Genomic DNA, 27,446 nt, shown 5'->3' on the forward strand with positions numbered 1-27,446 from the left:
ATACAGTGCACCAGGTGGAGACCCTGGGACCACTCCTTATTTGCATACAGTGCTCCATGAAACATCCAGTGACGACTCCTAATTCTCAGACAATGCTCGATGAGGGCATCCAGGGGCCGTTCCTCATTATCAAGAAGTGCTTTATGAGGAGAAAAAGAGGCTGCTTCTGATTACCACGCAATGCCTCAAGAGGATATCTAGGGAGCACTCCTAATTATAATACTGTGCAGATTGATGAGTGGCCCCAGGGAGCACCAGTGTTTATCACGCTAGGCTCCATGAGGTGGTTCAGATACAGCTCATCATTGGCCGCTTACCAGGATTTTTTTGTTTTAGGTTTTGTAAATTTCCCCACATGTTGGAGACCCTGACACGTAATGACAAGCTGTGTAAAACTTGGTAGTATTTACATGTGTAATTTAGGAGCGTTTGTAGGAGAGTACAATGAAATTAAGAGTGACCATTTCTGATTTTATTGTTTAAATACAAGTTTGGTACGATTGCAGATCACTTTATTTCGAGTTTGGACTATAGGGGAGACATGTTTGAATGTTCAGTCTGTATAAATTATGCTTTACGGGTTCATTTGCATTGAAAATGTTGTTTATGCTAATTATTTTGAAAATTTAGCTTAACTTGTTTTTGGTCGTTTTTTATTGTATTGTGTGAAAAGTTCAATGTGAGCTAACCACATAAAATAAAAAAATAAAATTATTGTCCAGAGCTCAATGCGGAGATTCAAGGGCAATTCATCACTATCGGAAGGTACCCCATCAGGAGGCTCATAGACCACCCCTGATTACTATGCGTTGCTCCAGTTATCAATCAGTTCTCTAATTAAAGGCTGGGCTGCCACCTTTCATTACCCTGCAGCGTGTTCTCATGAAGTGGTTCAGTGACACTCTTCATTATCTTTCAGTGTTCCACAAAGATACCCAACAACTACTACTAAATACCATAAAGGGTTTCATGCGGATACCCGGCAGCCGCTTCAAGTTCAATCCCTTGTATTAGGCTGCCCTTGGGCAATACTGTTACACTGCAACATCTCTCCTGGTGCATTCTGAGCAGGGACTCTATTCAGTACTCATCGTGATGAGACTGCGGTACACTGCGGTGCAGAGCTGAAATCAACAACACACTCTCTAGTCTGCCCTGCCCGTCTCCCCCATTGGTGTATATTTACTTTTTGCATATTCTTCTGTCTTTGTTAGTGCGTTTTAATACTTTGGTTTAATCTGTGCGCAACCTATTTAGGCCTGTGTTTTTTAGACATGTGACTGACAGCAGTGTTTTGAATATTTCACTGACTTCCTATAATCATTTCTTTAAAAACACAATTTAAAAAAATGTTTGGTCTTATAGACTGGTCTCGTTTTACTTTAACTACCTTCCGCTGGCATAACAAACACTAATCTAGCATATCATATGTTGTGCCTGTTTGTACTTTCAACCATGCTGCCATCTAGCCCTTCGACCATGGTGCCATCTAGTGATGAACGTGTGTGCTTGCAACCAATTGCTATGCACATCCTTACTCTTTTATGCATGGATCAATGGACTGTTTTATTTACCTTTTCTTTACTGTTAGCACTTGGTCACATGGTAGCTTTATTATGTAGAAACAGTTCAGTACAGTGTCCCAGTTACTGTTTTTGCAAGCAATCACACTGAACTACCGAACCGAAACTATAGTGCTGACACTCCAGAGATATCTCAACATAGCAATGGTAGCACCATAGTGGATTGAGATTGTTGTATTTACACTACAGAGAGAGCTCATTACTGTGCCAGTGGCGTATGCACACTGCACAGACTGATCCATACTGGCATTGTACTTTCTCTGCAAACCCCTGAGTACTGCACTGGAGTTACTGTATACCTCCATTCCGTAGCAGCGTCCTTATATTTACGTGTCAGATAACTCCACGACTCCCAAATCATTCCAGTACTCCCTGCCTGACCATAGAAGGAGCATTAGACTAGGAGACTTGACCTTACAACCGGCGCCTATGGAATGTGGAGTACCCCAAAGATATCCTCCCTCAACTCTTTCTTTTTAACATGTCCTAAAGCCCCAATGGATCAACTTTTTACGTATGATCTACAATCCCACTTATATGGAAACAGCACACACATTTGCCCATGTGTCACAGGCCACCAAGAACATTAAACGAAGCAACAAAATGAGTTGTGTTGAGTGAGCATTGGATGGGGTATACCAGCCACAAACTCAATTGATTCAAAATGGAAATCCTAGTTCTCAGATCTCCCCCACCTTCTAAAAAAAATGTCAATCTCGTGCGCCCTCCCACCTTTTTTGCAGAAATTGTACCTATGAAATGTAAGGCACTAAACCCGGGAGTCAACAGAGATGTGACCTCAGTATGACCACGCAGGCTGGCTCACTAGTTGGCGGACTACGACAAAGCCATATTTGGTGCGATCCCTTCCTACCAAAACAAAAACACTTTAAAAAGCCAGAAACACTTTAGGTAGAACTCCTCTTCGGTTTGACAAAATGTGAATCGGTCGCCAGCCACCTCAGAAGTACGCAACGATATGATATGATAGTGTATTTATATAGCACCTATACACAATGTGTTTCAAAGCGCTTCAAGACAAGGGAGGGAACAAGGGAAAATACAATGACATTCTTACGGGCCATGAACAGTAAGGATGTGAAATTAACTATCGTACTCGGCCTGACGACATTTCAGATAGTGCAAGAGATAAGACATAGATAAGGAAGGGAGGGGGAGAGTGGGAAGGAAATGAAAACAGACAGGCAACTACTGTACTAGGCCTGACAACATTTCTGGTAGAGCCGGATAAAAACAAAGGGTGATGGAGAGGGGCGCAGAAAGGGAGGGGAGGAACAAAACAAGCGACTATTGTACTAGGCCTGACGACAATGGACGACAATGGAGCCTGCTGGCCAGGATCTGCTTCACATCTGATCTCGGTCTCAATACTGCCTATTTTGTGCCCCCATTCGGTATTGCTAGTCTTTTTATGGCCGGTTCACGAATGCTGCTTCTGTTTTTCACCTTGCATGCACCTAGCAATAGTGTGGCGTTAATGCTGGCAGTGCCCCTTTGGCCTGTTGGCTTACATGCCCCTCGTTGGTGTTTCATTCAGTTGTCCTCTCATCTCACTCAGTACCCTCTGACCTTTGCCCGCTGGCCTTGTTTCTCGTCTTTTTAAGAAGGGTCATCCCAGAGCCTCTTGCCTTTGCCTCTTTGCCCCATTAACCCTGTCATTCCCCCCTGGTGCCACCAGCCACCTGCCCCTTTCTCTCCACGCCCCCACCCCATCCCTACTCATCTGGCTCCATTCCCCATTGCTGTCTTCTTCCCTGGATGCCGGGCGCCATTGCTCGGTCCCCCGCTCCACCAATGCCATGCGCCACTGCAGTGTTCTTGTTCCAGGTAACAGGTTTGTGAGGACATTTCGTCTGTGCGATAATTCGCTAATATGGTGGAGATGCATGTCCTAATTCCCCCCCCCCCGCCGCATGATGAAAGGTGAGCGGTCTCATGTTTGCTGTATGAATACCTGTTACGTCAAAGGGCCACATTACGAGTAGGGCGGTAAGGGATACCAGGCACCGGTAAGGAGACTGGTGCCGGTAATCCCTTACCGTCCTACTACGAGTTCCTTTAGCGGGTCCCTCCTTTGACGCCTGGTCTGACCAGGCGTTATGGGCGGGACCTGTTAAGGGAATTCAGAGCCAATAACGGTACCGCAATTTGCGGTACTGTTATTAGCGCCTTCCCCATTCCCATTGAGCCCTATGGGGGCTCGAATGGGAATGGGGAATGGCTTTTTCAATGGGGATTTACCGGTCCCGCAAAGGTTGTACTACACCGGTAAGTCCCCATTGAACCATACCGATGGCAGACCGTTATTGGAGGCAGCCATGGCGCATATAGCGCCATGACTACCTCCAATCTCGGAATGAGGCCCAAAGTCCTGTGACTTACATAAAAGTGCCTGGGCAAAACCGTCACATCTTACCTTCAAGAAAAAGCCAATCCCCACTGACAGAAAGAATTCTGCATCCCGAGAACGCCAAACAATTGACAATCCTCAACACTAGATGCAAGGGCCAGACAGACAACATGGCATGACCGTGGCTCCCCACCCATGGAACAGACTCCCGGATGACCTGAGACATTCTGGGCCAGGTGCAAAGTGTCTTGTTCTTGCAACCCTTTGAAACTAGAAGCAGACAGGCCCAATAAACACAGCTGAAGCACCTAGAAGCAACTGTGTTATGATATGATAGGTTATTTATAGCGCTTAATACACAGAGGTTTCTAACCGCGGCCCCAGCGATCGAACCTGTGTTGCGCGGTGTCGTCTCGCTTCCAAGGCAAACACGTTGCCCCTGAGCTATCCTCCGGGGACTGGGAAAGAAACCAAACGCACAGAAATATAATCTCCATAGTGCACTGATCGTATTTACACTGCACACACATCCAGACCCATACTGTTTTGGAATGGTTGTACTTACACTGCAGGCAACTCCATACTGTACCCAAGTGATTGTATGTACATGCTATAGAAAGCATGCCATGCAGTTTTTGTATTTGCGTTGCACATAAAGTGCAATTCAGCAGACGCAGCTCAGTAAAACACTACTGTTAGTATGAACACCACAGAGTCTGGTGTACACTGCATGGGGCATTGTAAGTTCTCTACAGGCAAGTCAGATTGTGGCTCTTCTTAAGATGTAATAAAATTATGAAGCACACTCAAATGTAATAACTAAATATAAGTGTGGTTATATGAACACTTTTTATATCGTCTTATTTGTGGAATACTTAAGCTGATACCAACTCAAGCATGCGATTCTAACAACTTGTGTCTAACAACTGAACTAGGCCATCATCTTTCAATTAGGATCCAAACACATTATACTTTTCATGACTGGCACACAAATATATATATATTGATTTAAAGAAAGTCAAATTAAGACAAGAGTTGAATAAAAAAAAAAACCTATGCATTAACATAAAAGAAGGTGAACAAAGTACCCACTTAATATGCAGAACACATAGAGGGAGCTGGGTTTGGGAATGGTAGACATTTTTGAACAATATGGCACTGGAGTTTTGCATAAAAACAAAAGGATGATTATACAACGGAAAGGAGAGAATATGACGCATTAACAGGTTAAAATAAGACAAAAGCGGATGTAGACACAGAGGGGAGGTGGCGAGAGCACAGATCATGGGGTGAATGCTTTGATCTATGTGTGCGTAGAAGACGTGTAAACAGGGTTGGACTGGGCCATAACATTGTCTCGGGCACCAATGAATAAGAGGCCCACCTTTGCAAATGGCAATTCATTCCTTTTGTGACACTGTTTGAATAGTACCCATGGGGGGAGTTTTATGATAAAATATGATGCAAATTGTACATTTAAAAGAATATTTATTCAGCAACACTGGTCAAAACTGTTAGCCACATAGTGGAGTGACTCATCAAACTGGCCCACATTGGCCATAAAAGTGGCCAACTTTGACCCAAAAAACGGGCCCACACTAGCATTTTGCATTTTTGGTTCGGCCATGGGTCGATTGCGCCATAGGCCAGTCTGGCCCTGCGTTTAAAGGAAACCCATGGCGGGGCAGCCTAAATCGATTTACACAGAGGATTCCCCTGTCTTGCTGGACTTCAAAGTCTTTGTAGCACTTTTCCAAATGCAGTTGTGGCCATGTGGAGACTAGGTGGATTTCAATAACAAACACTTTGCCACCAGTGGGAATAATTGACTATGCAGACTGTATTCAGTCCTTGAGCTACATGTCTTGTATCCGTCTCCTGCCAAGCACACAGGAAACCTCTAGACAGGCCCTATGTTATCCTGAGGTGTTTGTTTCCTCTTTGCCCTCCTCTGATGGACTCAGCTTATTTGTGAATCAAGTGAATGAAATCACAGGCATGCTTTGTGTTTTTTTTATGCAAGGAGCATGCTTGATTAACTTTGATGACAGAGTCCTCGCTGTCTTATTATGTGTCATTTTTGAATTCGAAATCTGTTTACCCTCACAAAATGTGAACACTTCCATGGGCCTGTTGACGAGGATCCGAAGGATCCTGCCTGTTTGTTTCTTGTGACTTTGAAGTGATGTTGAATGGAATCTGGCTCAAACAGTGGTATTATTAGAAGATGACTTGTATGTACTTCCGGGAACACGCCCTTTCTGGCATTGGATTTAAATGAATCCAGCTACGCTGTTTCATTCCCTATTGGAGCCAGGTAGTTGTTTTCTGGTGTCTTTCAGTGTCCCACTAGTACCAGAGAGGAAGCCGGAGAAACCTTTATTTCTTCGAGGTAGACTTGGAATTTATGTGAGAGTTTCACGCCAGGAGTTGTGACTAAGGGCTTGGTTTACAAACAGTTTTTCAATGGGTTTGCACAATTGTAAAATGCTTTTGTAAGTCTGTGGTTGTGGAACCTTGAAACCCATCCAGGATTCTCCACTTAGTCAAAATATAAGATTTCAGGTTTATGCTAAACACTAACTAATATTTAGAGGGCACTGATCCTACTGAGTTTAGAGGCACAGGCCTGGAAGGTTACTTGGGGACAAAGGAGAATTTCTAATGAGAGCCTTCCTGGCATGCAAGAGGATGACTCTGAGGGCATTGAGGAGCCAAAGGCATATGACTGGTACACGGACATGGGTGCACTGGCAACATTTCAGGAAAGTCTGTGTAAGAAGTGCGAGTGTCTCTGGAAGGATTTTATGGATTACTGTACATGATGCCCTGTTCCAGGTATTCTGTGATTGCGGGAAATTCTCCCCCAGGCCCTCTTTTTCTTCTCCTGAACTTTCCTCCTACCTATGCTGCTGTCGGCTCACTTCCCATTCAGAACATGAAGGCCAGCCTCAACATCTCTATCTTCTCTCCCTGCTTTCCCCTCCGCCCTCCTATGGAAAGCAGCTTGGTCTTGCACGGTTCAATACTGTATTATGGCTATAAATAATACATAAATGAAAGCTTCTTGTCTCCATGTGCTGCCATTCCATTACTTTTCGACATTGGGAACACTTGAGGAATGGTTTTTCACTCAAGTAATGCTGCAAAGCCTGCACCACACACCGTGGGTAATAATAAGCAGAGGTCAGGTAGCTGAGGGTTCGTAGCGCTTTATAAATGCTAAATTATTATTGTTATTTAGGTGCTGTTAGAGCGGAATAGGACCAGAACACTCAATACACTGAAAAGTGGCACTCGGCGGCTTTTTTTCCTAGTTCTGGAAGAGTTGGATACAAGTCTACTGGGTGGGTACTCAAGAAATGCGGATTGGCTTCTAGGCGGGTACGTTTCTTTAGTTCAGTTCTGTGTCGACAGTGGGCCAAAAGTGTCCCATTGCATTTCAAGTAGAACTTTGTTGTGTTCCCAGGGTTGTGAAGTAGTCCTGTTGTTGCCACTGCTCCTTTCCCTGTACATTTTTCAGTGTAGGTGATGCCTGAATGACGAGGCTGCGGAAGACCTTCTGCTTTTCACTTTGACGCCGTTTCACTCTGCCCTGCTCTCGTTTCTGGTTACCAGTCGTCATCATGAGGGGCGGGAAAAAATCTACAAATCTTTTCATATTTTCAGGAAATGTGCCAAGTTACCTTGATTTCATGGACGAAATTGCTGTTAAATAGAGAAATCACAAAAAAGTAGGCCGCAAGAAATGTGAAATATTCGGTTCCATGTGTATATAACGACAACCAAAATAACGACATATGATTTTTTATTTTATTTGGGGGGGTCCCCCCAATCCCTCTGTTTCTACAGCTTTTTTACCCCCCACCACCCTCACCCCTTTTGAACCCTTACACCGCCCCATAAAAAAGAGACTGTTTTTCATTATTCAGGTGTCACTGAAAATGTTTGTCGTTATTTAATTTTCGTTATTAACATACTGAAATATTCGTGTTTCTGAAATTGCCATGCAAAATGTTTCTTCTTCACAAAATGGTGAAAGCAAAAATAAAGTAATTTGCCAGTTTCGCTTTACAACCGAACTGTCTCCCCCCCATCTTTCCCAGAGCAAGTCGCATCGATGCTCTGCACCACGGTGCATTGGTGTTGCAGGCATTTTCACGAGCTCCCCAGGAAGGGTTTCTGTTCCGCCCTGCTCAGTGCGTCAGCCCTTGGCACCTTGTCCACAGGGTGAGCTGCCCTTTCCGCATACTGGTGTGGATCTGTGCCACCTGCGCAGCTGAACTGGCTCCACCGGCTGCCAGGATCTGGTATCCTTCCATAGGGAACACAATGGCTGTTTTTATAAGGTTTGCGTAACTTAATGAGGAGTCTTTCCTGCTCCAAGGCTCGCCCTGATCAGGCATCCCTGGCACAGCCTTGCAGTGCCCGGGCTCCTCTGCCGCCACCTTTTGTCCACTGCGTTATGTAAGGGGAACATTACTCTGCCTCCACTCATTGAGAAGTGTGCTACACCATGCAGGCGGTGGCCTCTTTCTGCAAATGCGAGTTTCTAGTCAAGCACCAGTGGCATAGGCCCACAATGCTAAGGGAGCACATAGAGTAGCTAGAAACGTAAACTCTGGAGGTAGGGCCGGCCTTGGCTGTGGCAGCGCCCAAGCCAGCAAAACAAACAGGGGTGGACATGGGGGGGGCACAGCCACCCTTATAAAAATGCTGCCCCCGCCCCACTGGCCCGCCTGCCTCATATGAATGCAACTGTGTGTGCCACCCTAAGATTTCCAATGACCTCATCAGGCCACCCCTATAAAAAATGTCTGGCGGTGCCACTGCTCCTATGCCCCCCATGTCATGTGGGAGGAAGGGAGGTCGCCAAATTTTTTATACAACAGCCTCAGCACCCTATTGTTATTAAATGCATTAATTTCAATATTGCACCTGTCGTGCCTTCACCCAACACGCCAGCTCGGGGGAGACTTTGAAAGACGCCCCCAACACCCCAAGATGGCATGGCGGGGGACTAATGGTGCTCCGGGCCGTCGCCCAGTTGACCCTGCCCTAAGGCCTGCCCTGCCTGGAGGGCAATGATTGGCACAGCCTTCCAAGTAACAGCCACTAAAGCGCACACCTCTGGGAGTGCACAACAGTGCTCGGCCACTTCAGCTCTTGCCTGTAGGGATACACTGCATAGTTAGGAGAGACAACAAGGCCACCAACAATTTGTAGATTGGGGCCTCATTTCTAGTGTTTATTTGTTATTTTATTTAGAAAGTTTTATTGCAGGTCAACCAGACTATTTCAGGCATAAATACACTGTTGTGAACCCTAATTGACCCCTTTGCTTCCAAACAATCAAAGATACATGATACATCTCCTGCCCCCATCTCACCCCTCTTCAAACTGCCTCTCACTAAGCGAATATTCCCCACATGTTTCAAAGTAGACACAGCTTCTACCTGTCCTCAAGATGACATCTTTGGACTGGAAGGGTCCAGCCAACTGTTGTCCTGTCCATCTTCTTCGCCACTGCTCTGAAATCCTAGAGCGTGTAGTTTTCAGCATGATCACCAGTCATCTAACTTGACTTCGCTATAACCTCTCTTTCATCCTCATCCTCCACGACCTCTCCAAAGCCTTTGACACTCTGGTTTACCATTCCCCTTGTCACCGTCTCCAGCCTCAATCTTCAAGGTGCTGGAGCACGGGGACCTATGATGTCACCTCTATCTTTCTGGGCATCCCCCAAGACTGCACCATCGGCCCCCATTCTGGGAGCTTTTCTCTTCCTTTGAGTTTTGCTATCAGCTGTTTGCCAATGTCATCTAGACCATCTTCCCTTTCCTTGCTTCACCCCTGACCTTTATAAGGATCACCAACTGTTTCTCAGCTATTCCTCACTGGCCTGCACCTCAGTGCCTTATGCTCAAATACTATATGATCAAAGTCATTGGCCCTCTTACTAAGAATCCCCAGCCGCTCTCCCCCCTTGTTAGTATTCTTTTCACCCACCTTCTCCACCATGGCTTGCAATCTTGGGGTCCTCTTTAACGGCAATCAGAAGCTCCAGCATTTCAGCTTCTGTACCACCATTGCTGTTAAGCTCAACTTGTTAAACACCTGGAAACTCTGTCCTTCTCTCAGCTGCTACGCCACGAACACCTTCCTCTCAACGCTCGCACGCACTCTCTTCACACTGCTCGGCTGCTACGCCAAGAACACCCTCCTCTCAATGTTCGCACGCACTCTCTTCACACTTCTCTGCTGCTACGCCACGAAAACCCTCCTCTCAACGCTCGCACGCCCTCTCTACACACTGCTCAGCTGCTACACCATGAACACCCTCCTTTCAACGCTTGCACGCACTCTCTGCACACTGCTCAGCTGCTACGCCACGAACACCCTCCTCTCAACGCCCGCACGCACTCTTCACACTGCTCAGCTGCTATGCCACGAACACCCTCCTCTCAATGCTTGCACGCACTCTCTACACATTGCTCAGCTGCTACGCCACGAACACCCTCCTCTCAATGCTTGCACGCACTCTCTACACACTGCTCAGCTGCTACGCCACAAACACCCTCCTCTCAACGCTCGCACCCACTCTCCTCACACTGCTCGGGCCTTAACTCATACGCTATAACCTCTTCACCCACATCCCGCCCATCCCCAACATCGCCTCATGGCAGCTGGCTCTCTGTGCCCAACTGGGCATTCTACAGATGTCTGCTAATGATTTTCAAATCACTCTATGGGCTAGCCCCCACCCCTCACGCAGCTGTTTGCATTGTCCAGCTGCACCCACCCACGCACCTCGGCCCCAGCACCCCTGTCAGTCTCTCAATGTATATATCCTGACATCACCACTCATGTACCCCTTTGTTTTGAGTTGTCCTTGGTTGTGCATTGCACAATTCCTTTTGGAAGACACCAGCGTGCACGATTGGCCCCACCTCTGTAGTCTGTATGGATGTGTTTCTTGTCAAAACCGCTTGTTCTGAATAAGTGCAACTCCTGTACATACAAAGTTGATAAAATTGCTGAACGCACATTTAAAGCCAAAAGGGCCCAAGTGGTAATTCCACTTGACCGGTTACAAATGCTTTCAGTAAAGGAGCCGGCTACTTCAGGTGTAATGAGGTTGCACTACAGACGATCAACAGAAAAAAACTCACTGGACAGTAGACTCCTCCCAAACAGATGAAAACTGAAGGCACTACACAGATGCAAGAGGCAGTTAAAGCCATCTGAACTTCAGAGACTTACTGCTCGACCTAATTGACTTTTTTGATCTATTTTTCCTCTTCCCTTTTTCTTTTGATTTTCTTTCTTGTAACCCTGAATTTTACATGTTTTTTTTTCTCAATTTCTGGCCTTGGTGTTTTAAACTGATGGTAATGGAGAAACAAAAGTGTTTGTATTCAAACTGAATGTTTAATAAAAAAATTAAAAATAAAGCAACTGCCCTTCATTAACTTTGGTGGTCAATCGAGTTATCACGTAGCATGGTCAGGAACCCTGCTCTGTAGACCATGAAAGCCATTTTGAATCTGAGCTTCGCACAGAGTTCCTACAGATCTCAGAAACCTGGGTAGAGTTGTTAGAAGCAACCAGAGGAAGTGTGGTGCTGATCCGTCAGGTTTGTGCAGGCCTGTTCTCTTGGTGCACTACAGGGTTTTGGTGCCAAGGGGTAGGTGGTGGGTACAGTTGGCAAAATCTGAATCTTGCACACTACAGAGGGCAGCTGGGAGTCTGTGTGGTGTAATGTTATGTTAAAAAGCATGTGTACTGATCCCAGCAACACCCTAGTGGTCTTATAGCACCAGCGCTTGTCAGAAAAGGTGGCTTATTATGGTGCCCGCACCCAGGGTGAACCAGACCACGGTTTATGGAAGAAAGGAGGGAGTGATCATGCAAAACATGTCCTTTCGAGATTGACATGGAGAATTTGGGGCGAACCCCAGCCCTGTTCGAGATGAGATAGTGGGGGATCTTATGTCACCCCTAATGTATCAGTGGGGCCGTAGATAGCTCGAAGGGGCCACACTGAGTGCAGAATATCAGAGAGGGGAGGTTTACGCCATATATTTGGACACCTGAACAGGTCAATAAATTGGAGTGGTCCAGGATTCAGAAGAAGCAGAGGCATCCAGTAGGGCCAGCTTGCAGAAGCTCACCTTCTCCCACAGTCAGATCAGCAGTGCAGTGTCCATCCCATGATGGCCCCCACAACCGCAATAGAGGGAGAGTATCAGAACGGGCTTCCAAGCAAAAAACTCGAAACAGTGGCGAAAACCGCCTGGGAAGTGTCCGAGGCCACGCAGAATTTTTAATTTAACAGAACACAGGCAGTGGTCAAACGTAATCTATAGAAAGCATAGAGTGACGCTGGTTGGGCCAGGTGGTTTTGACTAGTCAGATTCACTTGCCTGCGACTTTGACTGAAGTTTAAGGTTTGCGCGCGCAGTGATGTTTGTGCGCCACCATGTGGAAAACATAGGAACGACACCTTTTCCCCCTGAACTGCCTTGGAACTTGCAAATGACTAGCTGTGTTGGCGGATACAAAGGATCCTCTGACCCCTAACCTCGCATTTTCTAAACAGAGTCCGATAGGCAGGCAAAGCGTTTTTGTCTTGGGGTACGTTATGTGATCAAGTCCGGGAAACCCACGATTCCGCCATCGGTCCTGCGGCCTGAGATAGATACTCCTCGACTAAGAACCGCCTACCTGATTACTGCTGTAATGCAAATAAAAGAAACCGAGTTGTGTCAGTGCGTCCTGTACTGGTAACGAGATGGCAGCTCCTGCTGCACTGCTAGCACGAGAACCCTGTTATATCCAGACACTGTATCCTCACTCCCCGAGCACCCTCGACACCTCACCGTGCAGGGCAGTGAGGAGCGAAATAAAAGGGAGTGAACCAGGGCTTCGGGTCAACACAGAGCCGCGGAGCGCCGCTCCAACACCACTGACTCCTGGTCTTATTGTAGGGTGACCAGATTTTCAAGACAAAAAACTGGGACTCTCCCCCCGCCCACTTAACCAGACCTCCCTCCACCCGACCCTATTCCCACAGTATATGCATAACAAAATTGTGAGCTTTGAGTGTTGATAAAAGCACATAAATACCAAGCACGAGACTGTCAGAATTATTTATTTTAATGTTATATTTGTTCAATGAACTTGACTGTTATTGGTATTTGGTGTCACCCTATCTTATTGGCAATACAGTGGGACCAGCCCAGCACCGTGCGCCATGCTATGCCCCCAGAACACTGGCAACAAAGGCGTGATGCAACCCCACACCCGGACAAACAGCGATAACGCAGCACTTGCATCTCATACGCCACCTATGCACTTTACACCTACCGTCCACACAGCATTACAACCCACGTACCGGCCATCCAACGGTTTCCCTTTGTTTTCCTGGCGCGAAACCGTCCTCACGGCGTCTGAATGGCCAACAACACAGGTCCGTGAGGACACCAGGCTACAAACATGTCCACGCCAGACACAGACAACCCAATAGGCCACCGCACGGCCGGCCCACACGTGCAGCTACCCTAGCCTGGATGGTGGCCACGTTCAGCCCCCACGCCCCAGAGTTGGGCCACAGGGGGTCTGGGACCCTTATGCTCCCAGTTTACCCCTACACCTATCCCACATCAGTGAGCCCTAGGTGGGAGACAGTGACACCAGGTCATCAACAGAAATGTACTCGGAAAAGTGAAGGCGCATCGTCCTCAGCGGAAAGGGCATTCCCTTCCTGTGAATTCTGGAGTATGGACCTCAGCATGAGCTCTCCCATGCCAGAGCAGTACAAATGAAACTCAGACTGAAGAAACGAAAGATTGCCCCCACGTCCACCATTGCTACAGTTTCCGATCGCTCCCAGCAAGGCAAACATCGGGGGGGGGGGGGGAGTCAAGCAGCCATAGACCATGACGATCATGCCATCCAACCCCCAAGGAATGCAGCTAGTGTGGTGGACTGTGCTATGCAAGGAGAGACTGCCCAGTGCAGGGCACAACCTACGGCATGCATGGCCACCTAGACCATTACGCAAAAGTGTGTTGCTTGTCAGCTCACTTGTCGCTGCACCGCCCCACACAGATAAGGCGTAAGCCGAAGAGGGAACAGGGGAAAGTTCGCCAAGTAGACGCAAGTGAGAACATTTCCATGGCACTATCTGGCGACGATTAGTAGGCGACAACGGCAGTCGTGCAGAGCCAACCTAAAATTAAGAGAAGGGGAAAAGTGCACACGATTTCAGCCCTAGACCGAGGCGGCAAGCTGTTGAAAAAAGAAGAGGCCCAGATGCATGATCCATATAGCAGGGCAAGCCATCATGGTAACCATCGGCATGGGGGCATCTGTACATCTGTACCCGACATTTAGGAGAATGCTCCCCCCTCCATCCCTGAAAGCCACAGACACCCTTCTCTATGCCTATGCCTACAGCAGCAAGAAACCCCTACCAATCATTGGGCATTTTCGCACAGAGCTCATAAGAGGGGATGTCAAAATACAGTCGCAAGTATATGTAGTCGACACAGGACTGGAATGTCTACTGAGCTGGGAAGCCGCTAAAGACCTGGACCTCATCCAATTCATCTGCAATGTGTCCACAGCTGATGAAATCCAGGCTCTCCTAGCTAAACACGGCAACATGCTACACAGTATTGGCTGCCTAAAGGGCCGGTTGGTGAAACTCCACATTGACACGTCAGTCCAACATAAGGTAGTACATCACAAGTGGCCAAGGAACTCATGAACTCCAAGAACTGGAGAAAGCAAACATAATTGAAAAGGTGACAGGACCCACTCCCACAGTTTCCCCCTGGTTGTCACCCACAAGCCAAAACAGCCAGGAAAGGTGCCAGTGTGCATCGACATGCGTCTCCCCAATGCTACCATCATCATAAATGACATATCACCCTCTGACTTGATGAAATGATCACAGACCTGATAGGGTCACAAGTCTTCTTCAAACTGGACCTCAACGCTGGCTACCACCAGTTAAAACTCCACAATGACTCCCGGGACATAGCCATATCCTCGTCCCACCTCGGTCTGTGGAAATGCAAGAGGCTGAATTTGGGCTTCTCCTTTGCAGCAGAGGTATTCCAACACGCCATCCAGCCTGTACTACAGGGACTCGTGGGAGGCCTCAATGTCCCTGATGTACTGTGAACTCGCAAACAATTCATGTGACAGGCAGCTCCCACTGTACTGAAAATGCAAGAACCCCGTCTGAGGTGGGGCCTGCTGTATTGCAAACACTATGTTCATGGGTCTGCTGGCCGTTTGTAAATACTAAAATGTAAATACTAAAATTCTCTTTGTGGATACAAGTGATATGCCCTACATTTAAAAACCTTGCTGAAGTGCCTACTGTCTTGTAATCGGCACCTGTGGGCATATGTTATACTCTAAACTGTATATCCATTTGCGGACGATTTCTTCTGCACTGCAAATCCCAGAAATGTTCTCGCTTTACAAATCCCATTCATTGAGAGGTCGTACTATGGGGGATCCCGGACCTTGCTCTTGGGGACTCTCATCCAAGGGCCCTGATACTGGTTCTTTCCTTTCTTCTATACATCATAGGGTCCAGAGCTACTGGAAGCCACGCTTCTATATTTCCAGTGACCCTGCTAATAGCATGTTCTGTACTTTCAATGCACTACTTTGGCTCTAGACAGCACAGTCAAGGGTCCATCTAATGTCAAGTGGTGCTATTCTAAACGTCCAAGTGGGACACAATCCAGCTCGGAGCGTGAGTCCTGACTTCTCCACTCTTGACGACCCTAATTCAAGGCGAATGCTACTGTTTTTTTACATCCATAGGCCTGCTTCGGGCGTCTCCTATAGCACGAGGGGTGCTGCTACTGGCATCAGCTATTGTGTAGTTTGGAGGGCCCTGATAATGTTCTATAGATTCAACATCCACGCTTCTGTGCTGTACGTTGAGATCCATGTGAATAGGCTGGCTCCAAGGGTCATGCTGCTTTTAATCCAATTCTATACATTCTCGGGTCCAGCTATTTTTCCTTTACAGTCTGGCGACTGGCTACTGGCAATCCTAATGTCTACGTTCATGGGTCCCGCTCATTTTATACACGTTCAAGGGCCCTGCTGCTGGTAATCATATGCGCGTATGCTCTACATACAGGGGCCAAGCTACTGGCAATTGTATTCTATACATTCATGGGTCCTTTTACTGTTCTATAATAATTATTATAATTGTTCTTTGATACCGCTAGGGAAGGTAGGAGCTTGTCGGAAGAATCGTATCCCTGTGCTGATTTGCTCTGCAAATTATGTGTATATAGTACCTCCTGCAGCCATTTCAGGGTTCCTGTGGGACTGAGCTCCTGAAATCCCGAGATTTTGAGAGAAATTGGTTGCTATGGTAGGATCCCTGGTGGTAATGGCGCCGGGTCTGACTGTCGTCACTTGTTATAGTGATGCCTGAGTCTATGTTCTCAGAATCACTGCTGGAGACAGTAAGGTTTTCATGTTGTTGGTTTTATTAACGGGCAATTGGTTGCCTGGGTCTTGCAAGTATGTATTTGAAAATTTGCATAACGAAAAAAGCAGACACGTGTTTCGACCAGGGGTTTTTATCAAGGCGGAAGGATATAGGACTGGGTGATCCTTGAATGAATGGCTGTATAGCTTCTGTGGCGTCCGATGGGGCCTCGTTGAGTGCTCTCGGCACACGGCTATCTTTTCGAAGGATAGCCGTCGGGCACTACAGAAGCTACCCCGCCATTCATTCAAGGATCACCGAGCCATACAGTCTTCCGCATTGATGAAGACCCCTGTTTGAAACACGTGTTGGCTTTTTTGTTATGCTCTGTTGATGCTTTGCATTGAATATCCTCTGTCTCGAAATCTATCTGTAAGACGATTGCATTCTTCATCAAAGAACTCTGGTTCTTTGCAGTTGCGCCTTCCCCTTATAAATCCGTCAGGTGGTATGCTCTGAATTACAGATTGGTGGTGACAGCTGGTAGCACATAGAGTCGAATTTACTTCCGTAGGTTTTCTGTTCGTTCATCTCCAGATCTTATCTCCGATGGTTAACATGTATATGCTCATTTGACCACACAGCACAGTGACTTGCTAAAGGCAGCCTCTTGCTGATATGTACAGCCATTTATGATTACTTATAAATCACGTAGAGTGGGGCAGCATAGAAAGTCATATTGATGGTACGCTAGACTTGAAAACACTCTAATACAAGTTTCATATGTAGCATCGCTTTGTGAATCATATGAAGTGAAACCAACCTTTACTTTATATAATGCCATGAACATATGCCCCTTGTACGGAACTGCAAAGTACGCTTACACCATATGCAGTTCTCGTCTCTGAAAAATTATAATGACAGTATGAATCAGTTTAGATGCTGCGTAGCTCGAGTACAACATGGATTCCGACTTTATTTTCTCTTTCAGCCCAAATTGAGGTGATTCCGTGTAAGATCTGTGGGGACAAGTCTTCTGGCATCCACTACGGCGTCATCACTTGTGAGGGCTGCAAGGTAAGGCACAGCGGACTCCAACGGTTCGAGGATATCCTCTTTTTCACCCGCAAGTTCCTACTCCATACTCCTCATTTGTCCTCCTGACTTCTCAGTCCTCCCCCTCACCCCTTAGCCCTTACTCATCACTCCTCCTTCCCAGACCTCATTTCTACTCCTCGACTCTCCTCCTCCCTCCTCCTGCACTGCACAGTTGAGGACATTATCATTCTTCCTCCTCATACATCATCTATATTACTAGTTTTTCAATGGCCATCGTCATTACTCATGCATTTGTCTTTACTACTCCTCGTTAGTTGGCATTCATCATTACTACCCCTTACTTTTCACATCACATACCTACTCTGTACTCCTCATTTGTTCTCCTCCATTCCCCAGGCTTCAATTATCAGCTACACTTGTTGTCCTTGGTCCTCAGTCATCAGTAATCCACCTCACTCATCACCTCTCCCTACTATCCCTCCTTTTTACCCTCCTTCCTGATTCCTAGTTTTCTACACACCTGGTTGTCCCTCTACCAGCGTCCCCTGCTGAGATACGGGTAACCAGGGGCCTCATTACAAGTTGAGTGGCATGTCGGATTTACCGTTACTGCCATAGAACTACTGCTGGATTACAAGTGGCGGAATGGCGGTGTTAGTCTCCATTTATGGAATAACCATCGGCGGTAATTACGCTGAAACAGCAACATTTTGGCACTAAAGTGGCAGAATTATTTGCAGCATTTTGCTGGAGGATTTTCCTCCACTCCACTGCCAAAACCATAGTTGGGCAGTGCCGTAATGTGGCGGTAACTGCCACATTACTGCCAATATTAGCTGCACCACCTAACTTGTAGTGAGGCCCATGTTTTCCACTGCCAACAGCAGATTGGCCATTCCTCCCTTCAGGCTGGAAGCGTGTGTTTTACGAAAGGTGTGGCTGACAAACCGCAATTGGTCTGCCCCAATCATCCGGCTTCTTTATAAAAAAATATTTTGCTCAGATATCCCGATATCCCTACCAGTAGCACTTTTGCCATTTAATAGTTATCTTTTTTAAAATAAAAACATTGATGAACATCAGACATCCGAACGGAAAACTCACTTCCCATCTTTCGCAGGAAACTGAAAACCTCGTTCCTTGCAAAATAACTAGCAAACTCTCAAGAAGCCATGTAAATATACTGCCTTGCTATTGTATATATTTCCTCTGTAATTTATGTACTACTTGTAACTACGGTTTCCTTTGCAACTAAGATGTCTGTAACAAGCGCCACGATGCTTCTGGGCTGATGTGCGCTCAACAAATTTGAATAAATAAATAAATAAATAAATAATATTTCAGACATAAGGAATCCTCATGGAGATATGCTAGAATCATCTTAGAGTGGAATGCTTTGAAAGGAATATTTAATAAAGAAATGTGATAGGCAGAGGTGTTGTACAATTACAGCCTCGTTCTCAGCATCTGTGTTATTCTCATGCCGGTGGTGCAGGAGGAGTTGATACACTGTGCCTGAATGCTGTGGGCAACTCCTTAAGCAGCCCAGGATTCACCCTTCTTATCCCAGCATGATTACAATGTGTCGTGCCCATTTTATCATGCCCTAGGACAACACATGCACAATCCAATGAAATCAGCAGAGCAACGAGGACCTCCATTTGGCTATTCAGGCTGGCACTGCAGATGTGGATGCATGCAAAAATCATTGGGCTCACCCAGTAGGATAGCGGATTATTATGTCTTCTACCACACGCACGACGTGACTCCACGATCCGTCTCCTCCATTTTGGAGGGGTACGGTGGAGTGGACATTTTATGAGCCAATCGCCTAGCAGTTATTCTTCTGGGCTCATCAAAATTTTATTGGAAAACAAACACTGACTTAGTGATAATGATGGATTTGAGATGTTAGGTAGTCATTTTCATAGGTAGTTCTTTTACCAGGTACCATTTCTTCAAGCAGCCATTTTCAAAAGGAGTCCGTTACTTGGGTAGTCCTTATTTCTGGAGTCATTCCTTTAATAAGCCATTTATTCACGTAACCCATGTGGGGCCAATGGCGAGGGATCATGGGAGTCCTAGTCCAAAACATCTGACAAGCCAAAGGTTGCAGACCTCTGGAATAGGTTAATATGGCCAGTTCCTCAGATGCATTCATTCCTTGGAAAGTCAATCTGGCTGCAGTGTATTGCCAGAGTCCTCGTTAAAAACATGTGTGGGAACCCACCCATGGTAAAGCAGTGAAGGGGTCTAAGCCTATAGTCTATCTATGAAATGGAGCCCACCTATTTACCATATTTAGGGGGCCAAAGGAGGTGTTCATGCATGTCAGAGGGAAGACAATGTAGTTACGGCCCGCTTTAAAGTGATACGTTTAGAACAAGACCTGGAACTGTCAACCGTTTCTCTGTGCCCCAGTTGCCTTATGTGTCTGGAATGGCAAAAACGAATAAGAGGCTAACCCAAAAGTCCAGGATTGCAAGTTGGCCATCACTTTTTCCAGCATTCCGCTAGAAAGGTAGGTGCTGCCTTCGTCATCGATGGGACAATTTACCAATAAGGGTAGGGATCGTATCTTCTAAGGATCTGCTCCTCACAGAGTGGGCAAGACATTCACAATGACAAGACAGACGCTGGTGTCATCGGGGGAGCCTTTGATACGCCACATGTAAATGAAGGTGAGCGATAAGGAGATGGCAACGATGTAGCCTAATGGAGAGAAACAATGAAGATGACAAATATCACGACGCTGAGACAGCGCAGACACAGGAGTGGAAATGATTGGGACAGGCAATTCTCGTAAAATCAGGGGGGGGATTGGGGAATCTGCAAGACAGAGAATTGAAAAGATATTAGGAATTGTGAGAGATAAAAATCATGTGACGAACATTTACAGAGTCACACTTTCTTTATATTACAGGGTTTCTTCCGGAGGAGCCAACAGAACAATGCCAGCTATTCCTGCTCCAGACAGAGGAGCTGCCTGATTGACCGGACCAACCGAAACCGCTGCCAGCACTGCCGCCTGCAGAAGTGCTTGGCTTTGGGCATGTCACGCGACGGTGAGTCGAGGGTTAACAGGTGTTCAAAGAAAAGAAATATGTGATATCACGCTCCACTGCCACGCTGTATACAACACCGGTGCTATATTCACAGCCCTGCATATTTCTTTGTCCTATCTCTCTTTCAAATGTATAGCAAGTTCACCTTCCCTTTCCCCCAAATATGCTTTTATTGTCTTAAATGTACGCAATGTTTAACAAAAAGTGCCAACCTCCTATGATCAGCACAAAGCTTTGCTGTTGACCTGGCCACCTTTGATACTAAGCTAGTGCCACAGTAGGATAGAAGGCCCAACATCCCTGGGTCATTGGGTAAAACATGAACTCTGTAGGCACGTCAGTACTAGAATAATATATTTGGTGTAAATTAGTTTAGTGTGCATTGACAAGACTGGGTAGAGGCCCAGTATTGAAATAAGGGGAAGGATGCAGACAGCCAATACTTGGTGTCCTGACATCAATCTAGTGCAAAACAAAAGAGGTGATGGCTGGAAGGTTTAGAATAAAATAAATCTTAACCTCTGGCATTGCTCTGGGCAGCCCTCCAAACCATGATTCTTCAGCCTGCCAAACCATTACAGAAGGGGAAAGACCATATGCAAATCAGGCTTGTTCCCACCCCAAAAGGGGCAGTCGAGCTCCAATGAGGAGTAGCTTGGGTCTCTAGGCCCAGCAGGCTCAGAACACACGTCTGGGCATACCTGTCCCAATCTGGGTGATTTATGCTAAACAAAGGAGGTGATGGCTGGAAGGTTTAGAATTAATCCTAACTCTGGCATTGCTCTAGTCAACCATCTAGACCATAATTTGTCAGCCTGCCAAGCCATTGTAGAAGGGAAAAGACCATATGGAAATCAGACTTGGTCCCATGCCAAAGGCATCAATCTAGGGCTAAGTGCAGGAGCAGCAGATTTACCATATATCAGTATTAGGGTGCATTGGCTTGGTAGGATATGACCAATATACTGGCAGTGTAGTGCTACACTGGGTCAGTAATAGTGTTTATTGGCATGGTTGGATAAGGTCAAAATCTTGGAATGGCAGAGTTGACAGGACTCTGGTCTGGAGTGCATTGGGAAGGCTTTGTAAAGACCTAGTACAGAATAGGTTGGGGAGCTGGTATTTCAACTTGATGGGAAAGTTTGTACTGCTGATTCATGTCTCGGACCCATGCATACTGCAACTGACTTGCTTTCTGTACCTACAGCTGTGAAGTTTGGCCGAATGTCCAAGAAACAACGGGACAGCCTGTATGCTGAGGTCCAGAAGCACCAGCAGAACCAGGAGCAGATTGCTAGCAAGGACGATGCCGATGCTCTGAGTCGCGTCTACACCACAAGCGTCAGCAGTGGTCTGTCTGACCTCGATGACATAAGCACCTTCTCCGATGGACTCCTCTTTGACTTTCCCCTCACCCCTGAAACTGGGAACTCCTACTACAGCCTGGACTTGCTGACCTCCGCCCAGCCATCCCCCGACCAATCCAGCCTTGACCTCAATGATGTCAAGATGATCAAGCAGGAATCCCGATATGAGGTGATGCTACCACCCGGCCTCTTCAGCCATGGTGTGGAGGGGGAACAGTTGACCACGGAGAAGTCGTTGGGCGAAATAGGTCAGTGGCCAATAATACCATATGCACTATGCCTATTTTTGCGTGTGTTAAAAGTGGCAATAAGTATCTTTAATGCTATGTAAACTGAAGTTACTTATTCAGTTCCTTTATCTTAATTTGGTTGTAAGTCAAAAGTCCCATTGGCATCCAATGTCTTCCCCCTAAATATTGTCTCTGTACACCTTATATAACTGGAATGGCAAAAACTAATAAGAGGCTAACCCAAAAGTCCAGGATTGCAAGTTAGCTATCACTTTTTCCAGCATTCCACTAGAAAGGTTGTTGCCGCCTTCGTCATCGATGGGGAAATTTACCAACAAGGGTAGGGATTGACCCTTTCTGTCAAGATCCAACATTTCGGCTTCCCCTAATCTGTGCTTTATCACTAGCCCTCCCTTCATGCACAGTTCGTCTTCCATCCCACTAAGAGAGCCAGGCCATAATACAGCTCCACAATGTAGGGGATCCATTATGTATTGCCACAGGTTGGGTTTGCCAAAGCCTGTCTTCCTGGGCCTGCTTTCTTGACCTGCAGTATTACATCATGGATATATTTGGCTCATGCCTCTGCAATCTCAATGTAGATAAATCCCTGAAACCACCAGTCTGCCTTTGCCCATTTCCCTACCAGTGTAGAAGACACCACTCCAAACCCTGCCCCACCTCACAGCCGCAAAACCACATGGGCATGCACGAGTCCTGCCTGCCCCACATCACATCCGCACCACCACATGCGCATGCACAAGTCCTGCACACTTCACATTTAGGAAAAAGACCCTCTGGCAAAGTGGGCCAGAACCCAATTTATGGATATCGTTGGTAACCCCAAAGTCGATTATACGTCTCTGTGGGTTTCACTGAAGCCAGTGTGGGGCTTTCAGTTGCGAGCACAACGTGTCGTATTGTAATTCGATGCTCACCTGGTCCAACTAGAGTCATCCACAGTGAGGCCTTGATCATTTGTAGACAGGGGAAACCTCTGAGAGGCTAACCCCATTGGGATTGTTCATGTAGGGCTATGCCCTCTCTCTCCAGAAGCTGTCCTAGATCTTATACTACATTAGTGTTTGTTCATGTAAAGGTCAATATCTTGAACATATCATGCAAATCTTGTAATTACCCTGAAGACGGAACTGTCACACAAACTAAAGGCTCAAATTGTGTACTTTGCTGATGTATGTCCGGTTAGACACATGGTGTGTATCCTGTTTGAGCAAGCGTGTGTATGTGGTGTAGTTTTATGATTTCATGTCTATGGGATATGTTCATACAGGGATCTATGGGTGCCTCGAGAGTTGTACATTATTTCTAATAAATCGAGTTGAATGGTTTTCTATTGATATGTACCACAGCCTCCCTTTGTTAGGTTCCCCAAACCCTTGGCTGCAACGCACTGAGGATTGATCAGCGCAGTTTGTGTCTTGCCTGCTCTGGGCTGCTCCAGGGAAGGCCTGGCAAGATGGCGTCCTGCATCTCCCACATTATCCAAAAGTGTTTCCTCTTCCCCCACAACCAGATCATGTAGCGCAGAACGTCATCAAGTCGCACCTTGAGACCAGCCAGTACACAACGGAGGAGCTTAAGAGGCTGGTGTGGAGCCTGTACTCGCAGGACGAGATACGAAGCCTGCAGAGCAAGGTAACGCCACACTAATGTTCTCTTTTTTTGAAGGTGTAAGCATTACCCATCTTCCCGTCTCCGAGTTTCATTATCAAAAAGTCATTAAGTGTCAGCTTCTCCATCGAGCAGCTCATGAGCATTCACCAGGGTGCATTGGTAGAGAAGGACAGCTTCAACCAAAACAAAAAAAATAAGCTTTTCTGTTAGGGGTTCTGTAATGTGCTATTATGGAACAGATCTTAGAAACAGAGAATTGATTTTAAAACGAACATATATCTGATATGCGAGCATGACAGGGACATGAGCAAAGAGTCAGTCCCAGGAGCAGGCCCGGCATGAGTGCTTCTCACTCAGTACCCACCTTGCAAAGTCCATTGCATGCTAAGCTTCCCACGTGTCCAGTAGACCACAGTTGTGCTATAATGCCCCTGTGAGGAAGTCAACACACAGGCGCTTGGCACATCACTCGGTGGCCACCACTTGCCTCCTTTTCCCAAACGAAGAGTTTCCGTTGGTGCTCAGACAACCAATTTAATAATCTCGGAATCGACTGGGCATTTTCTTTTCTCGTGTAGGCCTGGGCGCGTCTCGGCGTCCTGTTACTTTGGCTTGGCTAGAGTCATCTAGGACTTGTTCAGGTTCGCCTTGGAGAAGTTCAGTTAAGGCTTTGATTCTGTGTCTGTATCATCCATAATGGCCATGTCTTCTGCCATTTGTTCCTGTTCGGTAATGGTGTCTTGTCCATGGTCAAGATCATTCAGTAGCTGCTTGTTGTTCTTCCACTGTTGTTCTAAGTTCTCATCCATTAAATCCTACTTGCACTGCAATGCAACTCTCTCCAGGTTCCAAACCCTGCTGGTGTCAGTGTGAACATAGTTATTGCCCCTTTTAAACACAGAGTAATTTACCGTTTTAGAGCACACCTGCAAGAGCTATGTATATCTTTACATGGTATAGCTATCTTTGTGCTTGAGTTTGTTCTTGACCCAAATCACCTTCTCTTACATCAGACACATGGACTACTTCCCCTTTGTCATATAATGAATTGTTCTGTTTTGGTTGTTTCTGACTTTCCACAAGATGTCTTCACTTGGCAAGGACATGTCTTATTTTATGTCAGGTAACCAGAGCGGGGTCAATGTGGTACATGCCCCGCTGCCCCTCATAATCTGGAAACGAGAGGTACCCCTGGCTGAGTTGGGTATGAGTTGGTGTGCAGTCACTGATTCCATGGCCATTTAGTAGGGATCACAGTGGGGGGCTACTGCTAACTAAAGGCTTTAATGAGTCTGCTGGGCCTTTCAACTTGACCTCCAACCAGGGGATTCTATAAAACCACTTTACATTGTTTGATGTCCTATTCCTTGAGGAATTGCAAAATCTCTACAGATACCAATTGTACTCTTTTGCCTGTAATGAGCTGCAGGGGTAACCCTACCCTTCTAACTGTGTCTTTCATGGTTGCTATGACCATGGCTGTAGTAATGTTTGGAACAAAATGGAGCTCTATCCACTTGGACAGGTAATCTACAGTGAATTTGTGCCCCACTCCTATTTTTTATAACTGTACAATAAAATCCAGCACTTCATTTTTCCAGTGGCCACCTGGTGTTTACAGATTCTGTAGTGGTGCTTGCTGCATCTTTAGACTTCTCTTTGTGGCTTGGCATTTGTGGCAATGTTTGCTTGTATTTTCTACTTCTCAGTCCATTTGGGGACACCAATATGCCTCTCAGACCCTTCCTTTTTCTATGATGCTGGGTCTGATCATAGTGGGAGGAACATCCTTGTGCCCTCTAAATACTATTTCATTTGTGATGGACAGCTCTGCAGCTATTTGCCTACATTAGCAGTGTTTCATTCATCTCTGTTGAATGTTTGAGAGTGTTTGTCTCATGCTCATTCCGTTTGAAGTATGTGTTTGTGGGAACCACTCTAATGAGAAGGAGATACATGTAATCTGCTTGACTGGGACGCCAGGTATGTGTTGTATGTTGAATGTGTACTCCTGTAGTTCTTAAATGGACAACCTGGGGATGGCTGATTTGGGCTCATCCTGTGTGATAAAGGTTTGTGGTCTGTGACTAGCTGGAATGTATTGTCCCACATATAGATGTCGAGGAACTCTTTTGCTCAGGAGTATGCCAAAATTTCCTTTTTTTATCATGGAATGGTTTTGTTCAGCTTTTGAGAGGGTATTCGAGGTGGATGCCACAATGTCCTTTGCATTGTGCTTTTTTTAGGTGAGCGTTGGCTTCAATCACGTAGGCCCTGGCATCCACTGGTATGGCTGTCTCCAGTTTGGGGTCGAACGGTTTCAAGCATTAGGTGTTCAAGATATACAATTTGGCTTATTTGATAGCATTCTGTTCAGGATAAGCCCAAACATATTCCATGTTCTTCAGGTGAGTTATCAGGTGTTTGCTTCTTTTAAAAGGCTAGAAAAATATTTTAGATTGAACACCACCGGGGAGGTCTCTAAACAAGGGCTGTGGGAGGGGGGGAAAGCAACATGGAGAGGAGTCCTTATAAGGGAAGGGGCTTGTAAGAAAAGAGACAGAACGCTGATCGAAAATAGAATCCGGGAAGAGATTTGCCAGTTGGATAGGGAGGCTAAGGGAGGTGACATGGTAGACCCCATCAAAATTAGTGAGGCGAAAAAAAAAGGGAAGAACTCCGCCTCCTAGAACACGATCAGATAGTACATAAACTCCACCTGCTGAAACAAAAATTATATGAAAAAGGGGACAAAGCTGATGCACTGCTAGCCGCCAGGATAAGGGAACAACAGGCTGAGCGTAGGGTACTGGGGATAACGGATGAAAGACCTAACCCAGTGACAAGCAAACCCACCATCCCCGAAACCTTTGCTGAGTTCTATGAAACACTGTATACACCGGAGGCAGACCCCGATCCGACTGGTATAGAGAATTATCTTGCTGCTATCGGCATGCCCAAAATAACAGACTCGGCTCATTTAGAATCTCCCATAACAGGGGAAGAGGTGCAGAGGGCAATAAAAAGGTTGACCTTAGGTAAATCCCCAGGGAAAGAAGGATACACGGCCGGATTCTACAAATCCTTTGGTACACACCTTATACCATCCTTAGTTGAACTGTTCAATGAAATTCTAGAATCAGGGAGACCCCCGGACTCCTTTGTTAGAGCCCTCATAACGTGATTCCTAAAGATGGAAGGGACCCCAGAAGGTGTGGATCGTGTCGCCCCATATCCCTACTTAATGTTGATGAGAAAATGTATACATGAGTTCTAGTCTCTAGACTTGAGACACTTATGCCCCATCTCATTCATCCGGATCAAGTGGGCTTCATACTTGGGAGACAAGGAGCCGACACCATGCGTAAAACCTTACATCTTTTCAATGCCTCCCAGAATATGAACAATGACCCAGCACTACTCTCCTTAGACGCCGAAAAGGCCTTTGAGAGGGTGGAATGGGGCTTCCTGACAGCAGTCTTACACAAGGTTGGGATAGGTCCTAAATTTAGAAGGGGGATTCAGGCAGTTTACACAGCACCCAAAGCCTCAGTATTTGTAAATGGAGAATATTCTAGATGGTTTGAATTAAAACGAGGTACCAGAAAGGGATGCCCTCTCTCGGCTATCCTCTTTGCTCTTTCAATGGAACCACTGGCAC

At 46.3% G+C, this 27,446-nt stretch overlaps 1 protein-coding gene across 1 annotated transcript in view; it reads left to right on the plus strand.

Annotated features, from left to right (window-relative positions):
* Nucleotides 1-27,446, plus strand: part of LOC138575680 (nuclear receptor ROR-beta-like) — a 131,363-nt gene that overhangs the window by 63,939 nt on the left and 39,978 nt on the right. The window contains exons 2-5 of the mRNA XM_069649501.1: nt 17,421-17,506; nt 20,412-20,553; nt 21,761-22,168; nt 23,685-23,806. Coding sequence (XP_069505602.1) covers nt 17,421-17,506; nt 20,412-20,553; nt 21,761-22,168; nt 23,685-23,806 — 758 coding nt within the window. The remainder of the gene's footprint in view (nt 1-17,420; nt 17,507-20,411; nt 20,554-21,760; nt 22,169-23,684; nt 23,807-27,446) is intronic.

Source organism: Ambystoma mexicanum, chromosome 1p, assembly GCF_040938575.1.
Source record: "Ambystoma mexicanum isolate Mex_15411 chromosome 1p, UKY_AmexF1_1, whole genome shotgun sequence".
Taxonomy (NCBI): Eukaryota; Metazoa; Chordata; class Amphibia; order Caudata; family Ambystomatidae; genus Ambystoma; species Ambystoma mexicanum.